The 19,496-nt window shown below is 41.6% G+C and overlaps 1 protein-coding gene across 2 annotated transcripts in view; it reads right to left on the bottom strand.

Annotated features, from left to right (window-relative positions):
• plch1 (phospholipase C, eta 1) overlaps nucleotides 1-19,496 on the bottom strand; it is a 167,054-nt gene that overhangs the window by 81,370 nt on the left and 66,188 nt on the right. For both annotated transcript variants that reach the window (XM_036584664.1, XM_036584663.1), the window contains exon 3: nucleotides 1,098-1,244. In XM_036584664.1, coding sequence (XP_036440557.1) covers nucleotides 1,098-1,244 — 147 coding nt within the window. The remainder of the gene's footprint in view (nucleotides 1-1,097; nucleotides 1,245-19,496) is intronic.

Here is a 19,496-nt window from a genome sequence, read left to right on the forward strand (position 1 = left end):
TTTGGGTGGTGGATCATGCTCAGCAGTGCAGTAATACTGACGTGGTGGTGGTGTGTTAGTGTGTGTTGCGCTGGTCTGAGTGGATCAGACACAGCAGTGCTGCTGGAGTTTTTAAACATCTCAGTGTCACTGCTGGACTGAGAATAGTCCACCAACCAAAAATATCCAGCCAACAGCGTCCTGTGGGCAGCGTCCTGTGACCACTGATGAAGGACTAGAGGAGCTCAAACTGTGCGGCAGCAGATGAGCTATCGTCTCTGACTTCACATCTACAAGGTGGACTGACAAGGTAGGAGTGTCTAATAGAGTGGACAGTGAGTGGACACAGTGTTTAAAAACTCCAGCAGCACTGCTGTGTCTGATCCACTCAGACCAGCACAACACACTTTAACACAAACCACCACGTCAGTGTTACTGCAGTGCTGAGAATGATCCACCACCCAAATAGTACCTGCTCTGTGAGGGTCCATGGGGGTCCTGACCACTGACGAACAGGGTAAAAGGGGGCTAACAAAGTATGCAGAGAAACAGATGGACTACAGTCTGTAACTGTAGAACTACAAAGTGCACCTATATAGTAAGTGGAGCTGATAAAATGGACAATGAGCGTAGAAACAAGGAGGTGGACATAATGATCAGTGTGTGTAATTACGTGGTCATTATATTATGCCTGATCGGTGTATATTTTTCTACATACTTTTTATTTATTTTTGTATGTAAGTACTATTAGGGGGCTATGCATCTAAGATGTTCACACACCTTCACACCTGTGTAAATGTGATGTGACAATAAACATGATCTGATTTGATGAAGCATATTAACAGATTAACTAACATGGGGGGGATCAAACATCATGTTTAAAAAGCTCAGTTATGTTCATGTGTTCAATAATGTCTTGCTGAGGTTAGCATGAAATAAATCAATAAATGAACATTTTTTTACACGGGCAGTCAACTTGTTTTTACCGTCGCCGGCAGCTGTTCCCACTGTAACTGGGTTAACTGTCACCGAGCACACAGTTCAAGCCTGTGCACATTTTCAGGATCACGGGACAATTCCAGTAAAGTGTGTGTGTAAGTGTGTGAGTGATGTCTTACTCTTGGCTTTCTCGCTCTTGCGGGAAGGTCTCCATCGGATGCAGGAGCGATGCTCGTCCAGGTAGAAGAGGCGCACCAGGCCTTTCGAGCCATTCTTCAGCTTCACCATCTGAGTGCCTGACTGCATCACACTCATACATCGCTCAACTGTGGACACACACACACACACACACACACACACACACACAGCAGTGAGTTGATAGCAAATGACAAGTGAGACAAAAATTGATGCAGCCATTTCTAGCCAAACTGGAATCAGACACTAAAATATCTGACTGGATGGAGCAATTTGTGGTATTTTTAGCTGACAGGTCAACAGGCATCACTGTGATTGGAATGTGAACAGGGCAGTAATTGGCCACATTCTGCTGCTTTATTGAGATACATCTGCTGGGCAGGGTAAAGTAAGGTGGGCTGATTTGCTGATAATATCATTACAAAGTCAACAGCTGTTTATTTGTTTCCTCAATTTGGTTGTGGTCATTTCCCAGATGACAGCCCAGATCACATGACGCTACCGAGCTTGGAGAGTGATGGCTAGCATGTGCTTCCTTTGAGACATGTGAAGCCCAAGCATCTTTTCAAACTACCACTATTGCAACATGAACTCAACACGCTTGGAGGAGAACACTAACCTCCCATTCTCTTACATCAGCTAGCCGATGCCTGCGCTGGCTAACATCAAGTGATGGAAGAGAGGGCCAGCTAGGGCCAGCTAGGTCTCCCCAGATCACACAATGCTACCAAGCTTGGGAGGTGAGGGCTAGCATGCGCTTCCTCTGAGATAACTGAAGCCCAAGCACCTTATTAAACTGCCACTAATGTGAACTCAACATGCTTGGAGGAGAACACTAACTGCTCATTCTCTTACATTAGCTAACAGATACCTGCATTGGCTAACATCAAGCTGAGTGATATGGGGGGGGGGGCACACAAACAGAACAAGGTCAGCTATGCTTTCGTAGACTCACAGCTACGGATGACTGTGGTGATTGAATGATCTTTCTACAAAACGTCCAGTGCTTAGACTGTCAATGTCAACAGCCTAGACCACGGATATTAACTTCAGATAGATATGCTGATAAGCAAATTCTCTGATTAGGCGCATGAACAGTTCAAAACAAGCTGTCTTATATTCAGCCAGCCATCATTATCTTGCACAACTATTAGCATTTGTGACCTTTTTGCCATTGTTTTTGCATTTGCAAAAAGTACAGATGTGAGGTTGACATGGAGGAAATGCACTATCGGAAGATTCGCTGCAAAGAAAATCATCACTTTCATTTGCAAAAGTTTGGGCACCCCTGGGTCAAACTGTTTTTGTTGATTCTGTAAGTAAAATTAAGTACACATCCTCAACAAAGGACACACTTTTGCACGTCAATGCATAATTACTATTTACGGATTTTAAGATATTGGGGAAAAAACGAAAACATAAAATGCAGCCTGTGAAAAAGTTAAGGCGCAGTTTGTATTTAATATTTAAATTTTTTCCAGCAAATAAGTAGAAACTGTGCATTAAAATTTGCAGAAAATGTCATATTTAAGTTCCCTGTATAGGACATATTTTCATTTAAAACTCCACAAAATATGTAATTCTGAAGTTTTTGCATACAAAGTTTAACATGCTTAACCATTTGCGGGCATGCAATAAACCATTCAGGGCCAGCTTGTGGTCAAATGATAAAACATATATTTTTTTAACTGACCAAAAGCTTATCGAACTAATATGTAAGTTATTTTGGTGTGAGAGTGAGGAACTAAAGCGAGGGCCCATTTATGGACTTTTAGAGTTTATGGGATTAAAGTAGCCGAATTAGTCTTACGGACTACAGACTTAAGTAGGTATCACTTTCTTTAAAAATTCAATGGTAATATTACTGAGGACTCTAAAAAAAGCTATTTACAACTTTGAAGAGTGAATATAGGCCGATCCCTGGGGTGCAGGTGATTCCAGACAGGCCTAAGGGAAGAGTCTGGGACACAGAACCAACAGAATCGCGCAGAACTACAAGACTAGAGTAGAACACAAAGATTTTTCCCTTCTACACCATGGAGTACGCCACTGACGCAACACTGCAGAGTTCGCCTGCAACCTCACATTCATCCTCGTAACAGCGCATGATGGTACGTCTACGGGGAACCGAGCTCACAGCCCAGCCAGCTTCTCAAGCACTGGAATCTCTCCCAGCCTCAAAGTGAAGATGTTCTGCCTCTCAGAGAAAACAGAGTGAGCTTGACAGAGACAGAGAGAGAGAGAGTGAGTGAGTATACTGCTGCGTATGCCCTCTTACTTGCAGGCTTCATTTGCAGCACAGTTAGCCTGAAGTGTCTTCATCAGAACAGGGTTGATGAAGAGGACAATCTGCGCTTAGGGAGCTGAGGGGCTGCTTCTGTACCTGCTGTAGGCACCATATTAGACACATGCAGTATCTCTCTCGCACACAAACCAGCATGGCCTCCAACTATGCCTGGGCGATAAAACGATGACGATAATTATTGAAACCAAACTTGCTTTCTAATATCGATGATACTCATTTTAGATATTTTCAAGAAACGTATGAACCCTTATTAGCAGCAAAGGCTTAGGCCTTGAGCAACTGCTGCTTTAGTCACTAAGTGTGCCTTTTAATTGCTCGACAAGCACAGAGAGGAAGTCTAGCCATTCACTCAGGACAGCTTGGACGGTTTAATTCCTGATATTCTAGAGTCAATCTGATCTAATTCCAAGTGATGGGAACTGCAGGAGTTGAGTCCGCAGTTTCAAAAATGAAGGTTATATGTAAAGATTACATAAAAGAAGTTCTACATTTTGCTGCAAAAAATGGTATTGTGTATGATCAGAGGAACCATGAACATTTTAAGAACCATCTGCATGCTTAAACATTTCTTTGCGTAGTGAAATTGTTCTTGATGGAGAATGTGTTGTATATGGTTCTATATAGAACAATAAACACTCAAAGAACTATCTGCATGCTTAAATGGTTCTTTGCGTGGTAAAATGGTTTTTAATGGAAAATATGTTGGATATGGTTCTATATGTAACTTTTTTGATAATAACTCAAAAATGGTTCTTCTGTTGTTGCAACGTCAAGCTTGTAACAATAGGAGAACCCTATATGGAACCATTTTAAAAATAAGTTTCTATTTAAAACCATATGCAACACATTCTCCATCAATTTAAAGAATATTTTCACCATGCAAAGAACCATTTAAACATGAAACGGTTCTATCTAGATCTCCTGGTTTTAAAAAGAATCATTGCCTTTGCTAAAGAACCATGGAACCCTTGAAGAACCATCTTTTTAAGGGGGCATGAAGCATCATGACGTGGGGTTGCTTCTCCACAAAAGGTACCGAGGCTGCAGCATCAAGGAAAAGTCTGAAAGCAGAGTTTTAAGAATCCGAGGACATACATCAAAGAAGTGACCGTGTCCGAATAACGTGCCCCTTTAACAGCGAGCTCGAACACATTCTGGGTGATGAGCCTAGCTGTCAGTCAGTGATGCTGATGAAGATGAAACTGGACCCTCTGGGAGCGACTGGCGTTCTTTGGCAGTCATGATTGTTTACCTCTGGACGAGCCACGTGAAGCAACGTGAAGCACTGCTCTTCTGTGCATGTGGGTCAGTTTAGGAGCTGATCTGTTCAGACTGATGTCGTCTACAGATCACATTTAAAAGATAATGTGAACAGCCAAACAAAAAAATCAGATTTGGTGTGAAAATCAGATTTGGGCCACTTTTACCTGCTGTGTGAAGCCTTAGTGTCTGAATTCCTTCTTTTCCTATCAATTTATTAGATACAACAATTAGATACATTAGACAGAACTTTATACTTTATAGTTTGTATTTATACTAATAAATACAACCCAAAGTGGATATATGTGCTGAAAATATATCAAATAACAAAAATAGCCGTCCAGCTGATGTGTATCAGAACACGACGTCTTCCTCTCATCCTTCTTTAATAAGGACATGTGAAGGATGTTTTCCTGAGTCTGACTTTACTTTAAAGCAATCAAAAACACAAGCACTGCTCACTGCTGCTCATCTCACTCTGACTGGACTCACGTGATGCTGGTTGACATGGCAACGTCTCATAGATATGCATACCTAGATGCTGCGTTGGGTTCAGTCAGGTACGTCAACGGCGTCGCCATTTTGGGGCGGTCAACATTGCTGCTGGACTGCATTCAGTACCATTACAGAGCAGCAGTTTAAGAAAGATACTGTCCAGAATTACACTATTTAAGAATATCACACTCAGAAAGTGGGATAGGATTATATAACGGAGGGAACGCAGTGTCCACGCTCACGTTTGTGTGATGCGTATTGTGTGATGTTAATGTGTAGATATGGCCGTGTGGTTAATGAGCACAGAGAACCTGTTGATGTGATTGTTTTTCCTCTGGTTTCATATTAAACTTATTTAATTTAATACTCTATTCAGAGGATCTTAACTTTATGTAGTTTATTTACAGTGATAGTTAAAGCTTTGTAGCTGAGTAAGTTACAGCTTTCCTTAATCCATGTAGATATTCATAATAGAATAACTTTAGCACCTTCTTACACGAACCTGCAGTCAGCTTCTCATTTGCCATCTTGTTCGAATTTTCCTGCTCCACCTTAAATGGTGCAGTTTCAGACTCCAGAAAGTGACTGCTGCATCATTTAAGGTGGAACGGGAACACTCAAAAAAGAAGCTGGCAAATAGGAAGCCAACTTCAGCTTCACCCCTCTTACTGTGTTTTGGGGGGTTTATTTTATTTTAATGTGTATTAAGATTAGAAGTGACTCACACATTGATGGATTTGCTGATGTGTGTGTGATTGTGTTTCTAGCAGAGTTCAGCGCTAAACTCGTTTTTTTAACAACTTTTCTGCGGTCCAGACGGCTAATTAGCACGTCAGTTATTAAAGAAATAAACCGAGAGCAGTTAATCTGTGTCTGAGGATTATAACAAAACAAAATTTGGTGAAAATCGTTGATTAATAAGGAAGTTGTGGCTGATTTAATCCTGAGACTCATCGTCCTCTCAATACAAGTGAATTTGTTCACAAGCGGATTTTGACCGCTCCAATATGGCGAACGTGCAGACGTATTGCCATATTGGACAACGCCACATCTAGGAATGTATATCTATGTAACATCTACACTAAGTGGTTGGATTTGCATGTAAACACAGACAGTGAAAGGGTCAATTTTGAGCCAGAACATGATAAGATGGATAAGAATATTTCTCTGCTACTGACTTGATGAAAATGCTTAACCCCTTAAATGGCCGGGACCCTCCGGCAGACCCAAAGTTTCAATACACACTTCTATAACCTAAGAATGGCTCAACCAGTTTGCATTTGAAGCCCTGCAGTTCGAAAAATAATAAGCCTAAATATGTAATAAGCCTGGGATTTTATAGGAATAAAGGCATTACAAGGGCATTATAATGTCCCCCTACGCTGAATTGTTATCAAATTCTGCCCCTGAGGATGTAAATAGACAACGTTGCTGAGTATTTCTGAGAATTATTCATTAAATAAACATTTAGATGCTGCACAAAAGCTAAAAAAAGAGCACGACCTAAATTATTTTAAGTACGTCTCAGAGAGGAACGAACCGAGCAATTATCCACGCACACATTCACGTGCGCGGTGGCAGCAGTGGGAGCTGAAGATGTTTCGCCAGAGGCGAGAGAAGACTGTTACACAACGTCTGAAGAGCCCTTCCCTCCCCCCCAGCCCACTGTGGGTGTGGAAACAAGCCAGAGGCTCCTCAAGCACCTCATGATCCATTTCAAAAATAACACACACACACACACACATACACACTCCTCTCCCACTCACCCTGTCTTACGCAACATAATCACCCCGCTTATCGTATACCCTCACCTGCCCCTCGCTCCTACTCTGCAGCCTGGAATAATGGGATCAGATGGAGCAGTAATGTGGATAACAGCAAATACTGCGGACCAGCAGCTGGATAAATGGTAATGCGGTAGATCAACAGCTGGAATAATGCTGTGGATCATCTGTTGCAGCAGCGCAGTGGCTTCAGCTCCTGCTTTGCATATTTTAGTGTTTTCTCTGCTCTAACGCACCTGATCCAACTAATCGGCTATTAAATCCTGGGTTACTGTTCAGTTATTAATCTTAAGTCTGATATTCCAGTATGAATTATTCAGGAACTATCACGAAACTGCTCTATCGAATGAAGTGAAGCAAGACGCATGTGTGAGAGAGTTTTATTTATCTAAATATCAGTCATCTTAAAAAAAGCAAATCTCCTGAACAAAATAGAAGCTGTAATAAAGAATAAATAAATACTGAAACGTTTTGATATTATATTGATATTATATTTTCCTGATTCTAAAAAAATGAACTTTGACTGTAAATACTGCACAGTATATACATTGACCAGCCACTTCATTAAGTCCACCTCCTTATATCTACAGTGTTTGTCCATTTATCAGCTCCACTTATCACTGTAGTCCGTCTGTTTCTCTGCATACTTTGTTAGCCCCCTTTTACCCTGTTCTTCAGTGGTCAGGACCCCCATGGACTCTCACAGAGCAGGTAATATTTGGGTGGTGGTTCATTCTCAGCACTGCAGTAACACTGATGTGGTGGTGGTGTGTTAGTGTGTGTTGCGCTGGTCTGAGTGGATCAGACACAGCAGTGCTGCTGGAGTTTCTAAACACCTCAGTGTCACTGCTGGACTGAGAATAGTCCACCAACCAAAAATATCCAGCCAACAGCGTCCTGTGGGCAGCGTCCTGTGAGCACTGAAGAAGAACTGGATGACCAACACAAACTGTGCAGTGACAGATGAGCTACTGTCTCTGACTTTACATCTACAAAAAGGACCAGCAAGGTAGGAGTGTCTAATAGAGTGGACAGTGAGTGGACACAGTGTTTAAAAACTGCAGCAGCACTGCTGTGTCTGATCCACTCGCACCAGCGCAACACACACTAACACACCACCACCATGTCAGTGTTAATGCAGTGCTGAGAATGATCCACCACCTAAATAGTACCTGCTCTGTGAGGGTCCATGGGGGTCCTGACCACTGAAGAACAGGGTAAAAGGGGGCTAACAAAGTATCAGAGAAACAGATGGACTACAGTCTGTAACTGTAGAACTACAAAGTGCACCTATATAGTAAGTAGAGCTGATAAAATTATAATTAAAAGGAGGTGAACTTAATGAAGTGACCGGTTGGTGTTTACAGAGAATACACACAGTCATAGTAACACATTCCAGGCCTGTGCTGTTGTGTTTAATGGATCTTTAATGTGTTATAATGGCAGAGGACAGCAACAACATCTGCCTCTTCACCCAGCCTCTCCGCATCACTGTAAACAGGGTGAAATAAACAAACTGGAACAAAAGAGAGAGAGAGAGAGAGAGAGAGAGAGAGAGAGAGAGAGAGAGAGACAGAGAGAGAGTGATAAGCAGACAGAAAAAGATATGATGGTTACTTAGGAATTGAAAGAAGAGAGAGAGAGAGAGAGAGAGAGAGAGAGAGAGAGATGAGGTCAGTGTGCTCCAATTCACACAGTACAGATTTCAGGTTTGAGCCTGTGGGGACTGGCGCTCATTCGGGAGCCTGTGTGAGGGATTATGGGTAAAAAATAACACAAAGAGGGCTATTGTGTTCTGCCAGAATCCGACCCAGATTACCGGCACCAGAATGTCCAGCACAATCCCAGAATCCTCTCCTCTCCTCACTCCTCAAACCTTTACTAATCACTCATCTATTCATCCACTCACCTAGAGAGTGTGAGAGCGTGAGAGAGAGAGAGAGAGAGAGAGAGAGAGAGAGAGAGAGAGAAAGAGTTGTCTTTCATACACTTGTCTGCGCTAATTGGATTGTGGATTGGAGCCCAATCTGCGGAGCGCTGATAGTGAAAGTGGGCCGAGGTTGGACTGGGACGACCACTTTCTCCGTCTCTCTCGTTCTGCTTTTATGTCTTGTTTATGCAGCTATTTAAAAAAAACAGCAGGGCATCTGGATCATAAAGAGAACAACAACAGCACATGTATGAGACACCGACGGCTAATACTGCATTCACAAACACAAAAAATCGGTATCTGCAAACAAAACAGCTGTGAGCTGACAGCAGCTGTTCATTCCTTCTCCATCTTGCTCACTGTTGACTTGACCGAATGAAGGCCCACCCCAGACCAGAGCATGTTCTATCAACAGTGCAGCTCTTTCCATGTATTCCATTGGTGACTGATGGCTGTCAATGCATTGTTCTCGCTGAAATCATCTATCTAGCACAATTTTGTCAGTTGCCCTGTACCACACTCATCATTCAGCTCCTGTAAAGAAGTCTGAGTTGACTAGTTTCTCTATGTTTCACATTAAACCACTTTATATGGCTTAGATCCCGACACCTGAATTAAGCAGAAATTTTGAAAAATTGGTGGACTTCCCCTTTAAGCCCCTGAGCACTAGGACCCAACATTCTCCGACAAAAAACAGCCCAATATTTGAGATGCTAGAACGTCCATCTCCATTCACTCTGCTGTAGAATGTTCTCCCTCAGTCACCCTGTTCTAGAATGGTCTCCCCATTCAGTGTTCTAGAACGTTCTCAAGAAAAAATAACCAGTGTAAGTGGGAGAGGATGCTCTAGAACAGTGTTAATGGAGAATAAGATGGAACACAACTGTGTTGAGAATAATATCTCAAATAATCCTGTGGTCAGAAACTGACCGATGGTAGAGGGCAGCTTACAAATTGTGCATGACAACAGATAGGCTATTTTGTATACAATGTTCCACTCACTCAGACTGTTCTGGAATGTTCTCCCCCCCATTCATACTGTTCTAGTATGACCCCCCCATTAACACTGTTCTACAATGTTCACCCCATTGACACTGTTCTGGACACATTCATGCTGTTATTGACCATTCTGGCCAATCCACATATTTTTACAATGTTCTCCACCATTTATGCTGTTCCAGAACATTTTCCACCATTCAATATTGTTCTAGCATGCCTCCCCCATTAACACTGTTCTAGAATGTTCATCCCATTGACACTTTTCTGAAACATTCTCCCACTTTCGCACTGTTATTGAACATTCTGCCCAATCCACACGGTTCTACAATGTTCTCCACCATTCATGCTGTTCTTGAACATTCTCCACCATTCATACTGTTCTAGAATGCTCTCCTCTATTCACAACGTTCTAGAATGTTCTCCCACATTCAAACTGATCTAGAATCTTCTCCCACATTTACTCTGTTCTTGAACGTTCTTCAACATTCATACTTCTCTAGAATGTTCTTCCCCATTCACTGATCTACACTGTTCTACTGTTGTCCCATTTACACTGTTAACATTTTCTCCTGCATTCACACTGTTAAAAATTCTTGTTCATGCTGTTCTAGAGTCTTCTCCCATATTTACAGTGTTCTAAGATATTCTCCTATATTCACAGTGTTCTGGAACGGTTTCCTACTTACATGCTGTTCCTGAATGTTCCTCTACATTCATACTGTTCTTGAATGTTCTCCCCAATTGACAGTGTTCTAGAATGTTCTCCATAGATTACATTGTTCTAGAATGTTTTCTCCATTCACAATGTGCATTTTCTCCCTCAGTCTCACTGATCTAGAACGCTCTTCCCATTTACACTGTTCTAGAATATTCTCCACCATTCATACTGTTAAAAAACATTCTCCTTGTTCATGTTGTTCAAGAATGTTCTCCCATATGTACAGTGTTCTAGAATGTTCTCCTATATTTGGTGTTCTAGAATGTTCTCACTTTCATGCTGTTCTTGAATGTTCCGTTTTTAGAATTTTCCCCATCACACTGTTCTAGAACATTTTCCCAATCTACAATGTTTTCTCCATTCACAATGTGCATTTTCTCCCTCGTTCTCACTGTTCTAGAATGTTCTCCCGCATTCACACTGTCTTAGAATGTTCTCTAGGAAAACAAAATGGAACAGTGTAAATGGCAGAGAATGTTCTAAACAATGTGAATGAAGGATATTATTGCAGGACGTTGTGTTAAGAATAGTCTGCTACCCACATAATGTCTAGTTGAGACACTGACCAGTGACAACTGCCACATTGTGCAGACAGATAGGCTGTAATTGAATACCTACATACAGTAAGTGGACCTCATAAAATAGCCAGTAAGCAGAAGCATAATGTAACGTGGATGACGGGTGTAGGTTTCTGTAATTGCTCCTGGCGGATTTGATCAGCAGTGCCTTTGGCTCCATTATAGTATCGAGCCTCATCTTCTGGCGAAAAAGTGACCACAGGCTCAAGAGGGAATCTGCTCTGTTGTTGCTGCCATAATTATTTGCTTTTTAAAACATAGAGAAAGTGAAAAACTCTGTAGGATGTTCAAAAACGGAGCTGCACTAAGAATCAAAGATGTGCTCAGACAAAGGCTGGGGAGTAGAAAGGAAGCAGATAAGTTTGAGAAATCCAATTAGAAACTGCGGTCAGCCAGACTCTCCCTGAGAACATTTTAAATCGCTTAGTGCGGTTTGTAAGCACGGGTGGGATCTGCGGCCTGATTCTTTCACTGTGAGAACGCTTAGTTTAAAGATGAAGATAAGTCCGTGTACAGTGACACAAAGGGAAGAACTCTCTATCTCTATCTCTCTGTCTTGCTCTCTCTTTCTCTCACTCTCACTCTTCACATGTGTGAATGCTCCTGAATGGTCATCATGCCAATCAGTCACATATTCAGCCCTGTGAACGTGAGAACGTCATCTTGGAATACAGGGGTAGGAACGTTATGTTACTCGGTAAGATGATGGGCAAAAGGCAAAACCTGGTTGTCCAGCAGCTCAATGTGGGCACTGTGGTTCAAATTTACTGTCACCTCAACCAAAAGACCCATTTCCGCATAATTAAACCCCCCAGACACCCAGCATCATTCACATACAGACAGAAATCAGATTCATCTGACCAGATAACACGTTTCCAGTCATGAACAGTCTGGTTTTTGTGTCTCTTCGCCCACTGTTACCGGACAACTCTGTGAGCAGAAGTCAGCAAAGGCCTCTTGTCCCTCTCTCCGTCCTCTCCATTAGGATTAGTTCTGTCCGTCTGCCTCTCTAAAGCTCTTTTGATCACTTCTGGTTGCCCCTCAAAGTCCCAGACTCTTTCTTCGCATCTCAGCATCTCTCTCTCTCTCTTCCAGGGCTTTGTCTCTCTTCGTCCACTGTAACCGGACAACTCTGTGAGCAGAAGTGGGCAAAGGCCTCTTGAGTGCCACTCTGGTCCATATGTTCATGGTATGCAGTTCCCTGTTTAGCGTTCTTTCAGAAATTGGTTGTGAAGAACCTGCTTTGACTTCTAGAAGCAATTCTTGTCTGGAAGCGAAGCGATTTTTATTCACAAGCCGCGAAACACGACGACGGTCCCTGTCAGTCAGTTTCGTCTTTCGGCCACAATTCGGATAAGAATTTTCTTGTAGACTAGGATTTTTGCGACTGCTGGTCGACCCGTATGACCAGACACTTCGATACACCTGCAGATTCGGCTACTTCCTTCACATTATGACCTTTGCCACGCCCAAATGCAATCACTCCTTTTTACTAATCATTAACATCTGCTTTGCGACCCATTTTCCACAAACCGAATGAGGCATTCACTGCACTGTACCACCTCTTCTCAATCTATGAATACCGTTGCATACCCCGCAGGTATTTATAGCCCCATCATCCTCGCTCAAAGTCATCTGCAGGAGCCTGAAGTTACTACCACCTTAAACACGTAAGGTGACTGATTTTTTGTCCAGAGAGCTCATTATCTGGCCAACAGAGGGTCCTGTGGTCAACTTTTGATACCAAACGTACCTTGACTGATCAACTACATTTGGTTGAAGGTTAAATCATTGGTAACACAGTTTACAGTTCCCTAAATTCTAGATATAAACCAGATAAACTGCCAAAATGGCCAGTGACCCTACACCTTCTTCTAAATTTGGGCACTTCTTTGCCTCACAATGACCTGAATGCTCCTCTCTATCTTAAAATTGATTTAAACAAAAACATTTTATCCCAAAAACTTCTCAAAACAACATCTCAGTCATTAGGCAACATATTCATAACCAATATTCATAACCAATAATGTTCTGTGATGTTGCTTTTAGAGGTGTTAATTGCTTCAGACGTCTGGTTCCTATCACCACCACTGTGAACAACTCCCATTTGGTTTCTCTAGAGCAGCCCTGCTGAAAAAACTCATAGTAACTAAGTGTTTCTGTTGGTTCCTGATTGTCTTCTAATGTGTTTTGTCTATTTTAATGGGTTGATATCACAATGTAAAAGACTCTAATGGTTTAACAGGTGACCAACGGCTGATTCTAAATGCATTTGATGGTTTCCTATTAGAACCTAAAGTCGTTCTACAGGAAACTAGTGGCCTCTATTGTAAACAATTAAGCCAGTTCCCATTGGATCGTTCTAATGGTTATTTTTCAGCATGGAGAGCACTTCACCTCAAAGCACCTCTAAAGTAGTGATTTAACTGGGCGGAAATTTGGTGGAATTCCCCTTTAAGGTTGACTATCCCTGTTGCAGTATGCGATATCATTACCTACAAACTATTGTACAGCACTTCAGGCAGGCAAATCAAATTTTTCAGTGACAATCCTTCCACTTGAGCGTTCGCACTTCAAACTCTCACCCTCCCACACCTCCACACACACCTTTCTCGTGTAATTTAGCGCTGTTATGCAACAGCAGGTTAAGAATAACCCAATCAGCGCTGCTGGGACCTGCCTGCGCGGGTCTCGCTGTGGGAGACGGAACAGTATTGATTTTTAGTCCAGTGGAAGCAAAGCCACCACCTCTCGGCACAAATCCTCAACCTGTTCTAAAATAAACCCTCTCCCAGGACCCCTCTCTGCAGAACAGTCAACTGTGTCCACCTCTCTCTTTGTCTCACACACACACACACACACACACACACTCTAACAGGCTTTGTGTTTTTTTCCGTGTCCAATTTTTTATCTCTTTTTCTCTCTCTCGTACGACCTGCATGTCTCCGTCCTCTCCATTAGGATTAGTTCTGTCCGTCTGCCTCTTTTGATCACTTCTGGCCGCCCCTCAAAGTCCCAGACTCTTTCTCCGCATCTCAGCATCTCTCTCTCTCTCTCCTCCAAGGCTTTGTCTCTCTTTCCAGCTCTCATCCTTATCCAGCTCTTCTTCAGGTTTAACTCTGAGCTCTTTGCCTCCACATTTAAGGAAAAAAAGCACTGCAGACAGACTGAAACAGACGCGCGTGGTTAGGACTCATTAGTGGATCTGCTCAGGAACTGGAAGTGCTGGGTGTGTTTTGCCCCGAAACAGAATGTGAGAATACACTCTTCCTCTCTACGCCTTCTAGCTAACTCTGAAAAAAAGCTTTTTATGCAGAGACCCAAATTACTTTTTTAAGAATTTTTTGAAGTAACACTGAAGTCAGGGTAGAACTTTTACTTTTTCACCTCTTCTTTGAATACATTCTTAAGAAATGAGCACATCTAACATTTTCAATAGTGGTGAATGGAAAGGGGAAGTCCACCAACTTTTCAAAACTTTGGCAAAAGTAAACTTTCGGGATGGTTTGATGTGAAGTGTGCCATTTTGAGAGGCCAGTCTGAATTGGAACCAGGTGTTTAATCCTCTAAAAGCTTATTTTTAAACGTAATGGTTTTGAATATGCTGCCTGATGCCTGAGCCGTTGTTTTTCACTAGTTTTAAGGTGAGATTTTGGGCTACAATGTGTATCTTTGGTAGGAACCCAGGGCCATATTACAGAAACTTTTGAAGTCTGAAATTTTATCTGCTTTGTCACCATGACAACTTTAGTTAGGACTGAATTTAGGACAAAAGCTATTACAGAACAACAGTTCTTAAGTTCATAATCTTATCCATTAACTCCAGATAAGAAAGCAGTATTACAGTAACATCCTAACTAGACTAAATATCCTAAATTCTGTCCTAACTTTAAGATAAAGCCCAGATCTGTCTTAACTTTTGTTTTAACCGTCTATTTCTATTGTTTTATGCAGTGTTAGGCAGCACAGTTCACTATAACCAGCATAATGATGCTACATTTATCTACATTGAAAACTGTGCTTTGACTTTTTTTTTCTAACAGCGTTTAAAAGCCAGACTCTGCAGACACGATCTCCCTGTGATTACCTTTGTGTGTTATTGTTGATGAAAACGCGTCAGATATAATATTACAGTGACAGTGGTGAATAACGAGGAGACAGAGCTGAGCGTGTGTCTGTTTATTAGGAGGAATAACGTTAGCATGCTCGGCTAAAGTGTTTGGGAAATGAAACTGAAACTGGAGACGGCGACGCCCTGAAAAACAGTATGAAGCACTGACACAATATTCTTAACATTCAGTTTATCACGCTTTAGTTTTGTTTGACCTTTTTTGTGGAATGGTAGCTAACAGCCTGGCTAACTAGCTTGATTACTTTGATTACGTGTTTACATTTCAGCTGTGTGCCTATGGTTGGTTGCTAGGTAGCAGACATGACAGTTCATGTCGACTTCGATCGAGTAGGTTAAGATTTCTTAACCCGAGATAAGATGCTGTAAGATAAGGTTTGCTTCTGTAAGACAAATCTGTAAAGATCTTATCTTGACCTGTCAGATCTTACGACAAAAAATGAGACGTTTCAGTATCACGGCCCCAAAAGTTAGATGTTTAATTCCTCTTAAAGATGTCTTGCAGAAAATTAACATATAAAATGGTCAGTCTGATGCCTCACTGGTCATTTTAGATAACAAATAAAATGGCTACATTTGCCTAGTAGACACAGCAACCTCTGTTTCCTATCCCCACCATAAAGAAACCAGTCAGTAGAAATATAGAAAAATAGTGGAATTTCTTTTTATTAATGACTTTTAGTTATAAAAAAATAGTAGCGAATGAAGAATCAAATAGCACAACAGTGAAACTCACCCCTATTGGGGAGGATTAACTATCGTGCACTAAAAGCAAAAATAGGCCATCTTTATTTCCTGATCCGCTGTTTCACTTTTATGTCTTCACTGGTTCTAATGTGTCTTCTGGTTGTTGAACAGCGGAGTGAGAGAGCTGTCCTCTGAATTAATAATGTTCCCCAGTCACCACTTCAGTCGAAAGTGTACAGCAGTGAACAGACCGAGGCTGACTCACGGTCACAATAGAAGGTAAAAACCTGTTTGTGTTTCCATTCAGAAATGCTTCAGTTGGAATATTGGGACAAGCTAGCCGCCCGGCCTTGGAATTTCTCACAGCAAGGCTGCTATTTGATGTTATCCGGGACGGATGGATAGTAAGGGTGTGAATCATTATGCTGATAGTGATTCGATTCACAACTGATTCGTTTTCGATTTCATTAAAAATCATTTTTGACTCAATCAGTTTAAGATCCAGCAGATATTTGATTAAGAAATATTATAACAAAGTAATAGTATTGATATAATATTGTAGCATTCAATGCTGTGAAAGAAGACACAGCTTTGTGCAAGTTGTGGTGCTTTATTAACGAGCTGTTGTCGGCCACAGCCATGGTGTACACAGATTTCTCTCCAACAGTTCACTGCAGCTTCACTATGTCTACTCTTTCCTCCATGGAAAAGGACCAACTGACTCAGTACATCCAAATCTACACAGACCATAGCTACAGGCTAGCCACCTTCAGAATAAAAGTCCTTACAGAAAAACCCAGCAAATAAATGCACATTAAACACATTAACCTAAAACTAACCTGAAACACATTTACCAAACATGCTACAATATATTGACCAAACTGATGTGGTCACACAGTGATTCTCAACCTACTAATCAAAGAACATTTTGGGAGGTGTGGGGAGGTGCTGCGACATTGTCCTTAAGAAAAAAAAGCCTTGTATTTGTTTAAATATTAAGTATACTTGCTTAAAGAAGTTTGTTTTCTTAATAAAACATGATTCCTTAGTTTCGTAGCATTTAAAAATCCATCTCTGACTGAGGCATACAATACAGTATTTAGTATTTCCCTCTTAAGATCGATTGCAGCTGCATCGGGAGAAATTATAGACGATGCAACGAGAAAACTAATGATTAATTACACCACTAGTGGACAAACGTATATCAAAGCCTCCTGACTCATTTTTTCTTTTTTATACACTTTAAAGTTTACATGTCTGAGATTGACGGTTTTGATATGACAGTAATGCAATGCTGTCTTCATGTGCAATCAGAACTAATCATGGAATCATAAGTACTGGACCTAAAGTTATACGTGAATGTCCCTTAAATTTGTAATGTGACAAAGTAAAAGAAGTCAATTTTAAATTCAAGTTCACCTTAAATACCAAATCTAAGATCCTTGGTGAATTGAGCAAAACACATTATCAGCTTCCTCATGAGGGGGTATCATTTATGCACTGATGAACTGCAATCCTTTGTAATAAATGGGTTTAATTGACTTGTTCGAGGCAATTATTAGAATACACAGGCATTCCCAGGAGCCAACTGGGTCATGACTCAGCATCTTCAGTCATACTCCCAAGGCTCCAAAGCACCAAACAGAATTAGGTGACTTAGCAGAAGTCCTGAGTTGGGCATCATCTGGCATCTTTGTTAATGTGCTATTCGGCAAAGAACACTCTTTGCCAATATTTTGGAAGGTAATGTTTCATAAAGAAGGAAAGGGAACCAAATTTGTTTCAGAGGAGGTACCACTATTGCCTCCTTTTCGTCCTTTTGTTACTCTCTCCTTCTCCTCCTCTCCTCTCCTTTCTTTCTCCTCTTGTCATTACCTCTTGGCTCTCTGGTTCATTTAATCCCAATTAGCTCTGTGTTGAGTAAACCTTCACGGCCGATTAGCGCTCTTACCACAGCGGGGCTCCTTCCGCGACCACCAGGGAATGAGACAAGGGAGGCAGTGCGTTCATCCGGCTGAAGGGACAGAGGGCGACTCTGGGGAAAGGGATTTAACTGAACCCCTCTCCTCCAGGGCTGCTGACTCATCTCCTGTGTATGGATCTGAAGGGCAGTTCAAATTCTATCCCTCCACTGTTCACTAACAAGATACTAGGACATTCTGACCAACACGTTTTGGTTATTTCATATAGAATGGCAGCAGTTTTTGAAATTGAAAGAGAGGAGGTTTCCACTCAATGTGCAAATTATTAGGGTCATCCGTCAGGGATGCCCGCTATTTCCTTGACATTCACCACTGGCGCCAGGTGAAAGCTGAGAATCCCAATTGATTTCCGGCGTTACTCAGGATTCAGTTATGCTGTATAGGGATTTTTCAAGCTCAACAGAAGCTTGTGTGTGTTTAGCATGGGTCACTGCCCAAAAGACAACTAGCCAAAGGCAGGCAAGTGGTCTAAAACTAGAGATGGAACTACAGTTACTACATTATGTTTAGTAAAAAATTGTGGATAGGTTGTACTAGTATGAGTCGTGTTAATCAACATTGGGACAGTTACTAATTACTCTTACACTGTAATGGGATTACTTTACTCACTACTTCCTGGAAAAAGTAATATCACTACTTATTACTTTACTTCTAAGTTACGAATACAAATCTGTACCAACGGAAGAGAAAATTGCTCAGTGAAGGCCGACACTGCAGGTAATCTTGGATCTGACTTTCTTCCCTATTTATGAAGGTATAAAACGCCTTTGAATGAAACACAAGTGGCAGGCACACTCATTTAAGTCAAGGACTGTCTTGCTGTTGGCTTTTTCAAGCTCAACACAGCCTCATGTGTATCTGGCACAGGCCAGCGCTCAAAAGACAACCAGCCAAAGGCAGGCCAGTGGTCCAAAACGGCTCAGTGATCAAAGAGGCAGAAAGAGGCTAACACGAATCGCATGGCTAGTCAACAGCTAGTCAGCTGACAGACCAAACGGGAGTACAACACCATATTAACAAGGCACTCTTAACGTTTATACACATCAGCATGGTCTTCCATCTCTGTCAGCACAGCGTTCAGGGTGAAGACGTCCAGGGCTTAGCATGGGTTCATAGTTTCCTCTGCTTGTGGCGTAGCCAATCGATCAGACTCCACAGTCAGACTGGGTTGAAATAGACATCACTGCAAAACCGGTAACAGCTGGGTTCATGAAGGCTGACAAAAGCCTGACTGTGGGGCTGACTAGAAGCAGGTGAGCACTTGCATTTAGCAAGAATTAGATTTCTTTGCTGTTTATGATGCAAAAACTGACCTAAAACGGACGCAACCACAGAGACATGCAACCTTATTCGACCTTTGTTGATGCTAGCAATGAAACTATTTAAAATGGATTGATATTAAGAACGTGATCTAACAAAATCGAACATTCATAGATTATTATTTAGATTGTGTCACAAACATATGTAAGAAAAATAAGCCCTTGCTGATCAGAATGCCATTCTGAATGAGGACGCA

This window comes from Colossoma macropomum, unplaced genomic scaffold (genome assembly GCF_904425465.1).
Source record: "Colossoma macropomum unplaced genomic scaffold, Colossoma_macropomum, whole genome shotgun sequence".
NCBI lineage: Eukaryota > Metazoa > Chordata > Actinopteri > Characiformes > Serrasalmidae > Colossoma > Colossoma macropomum.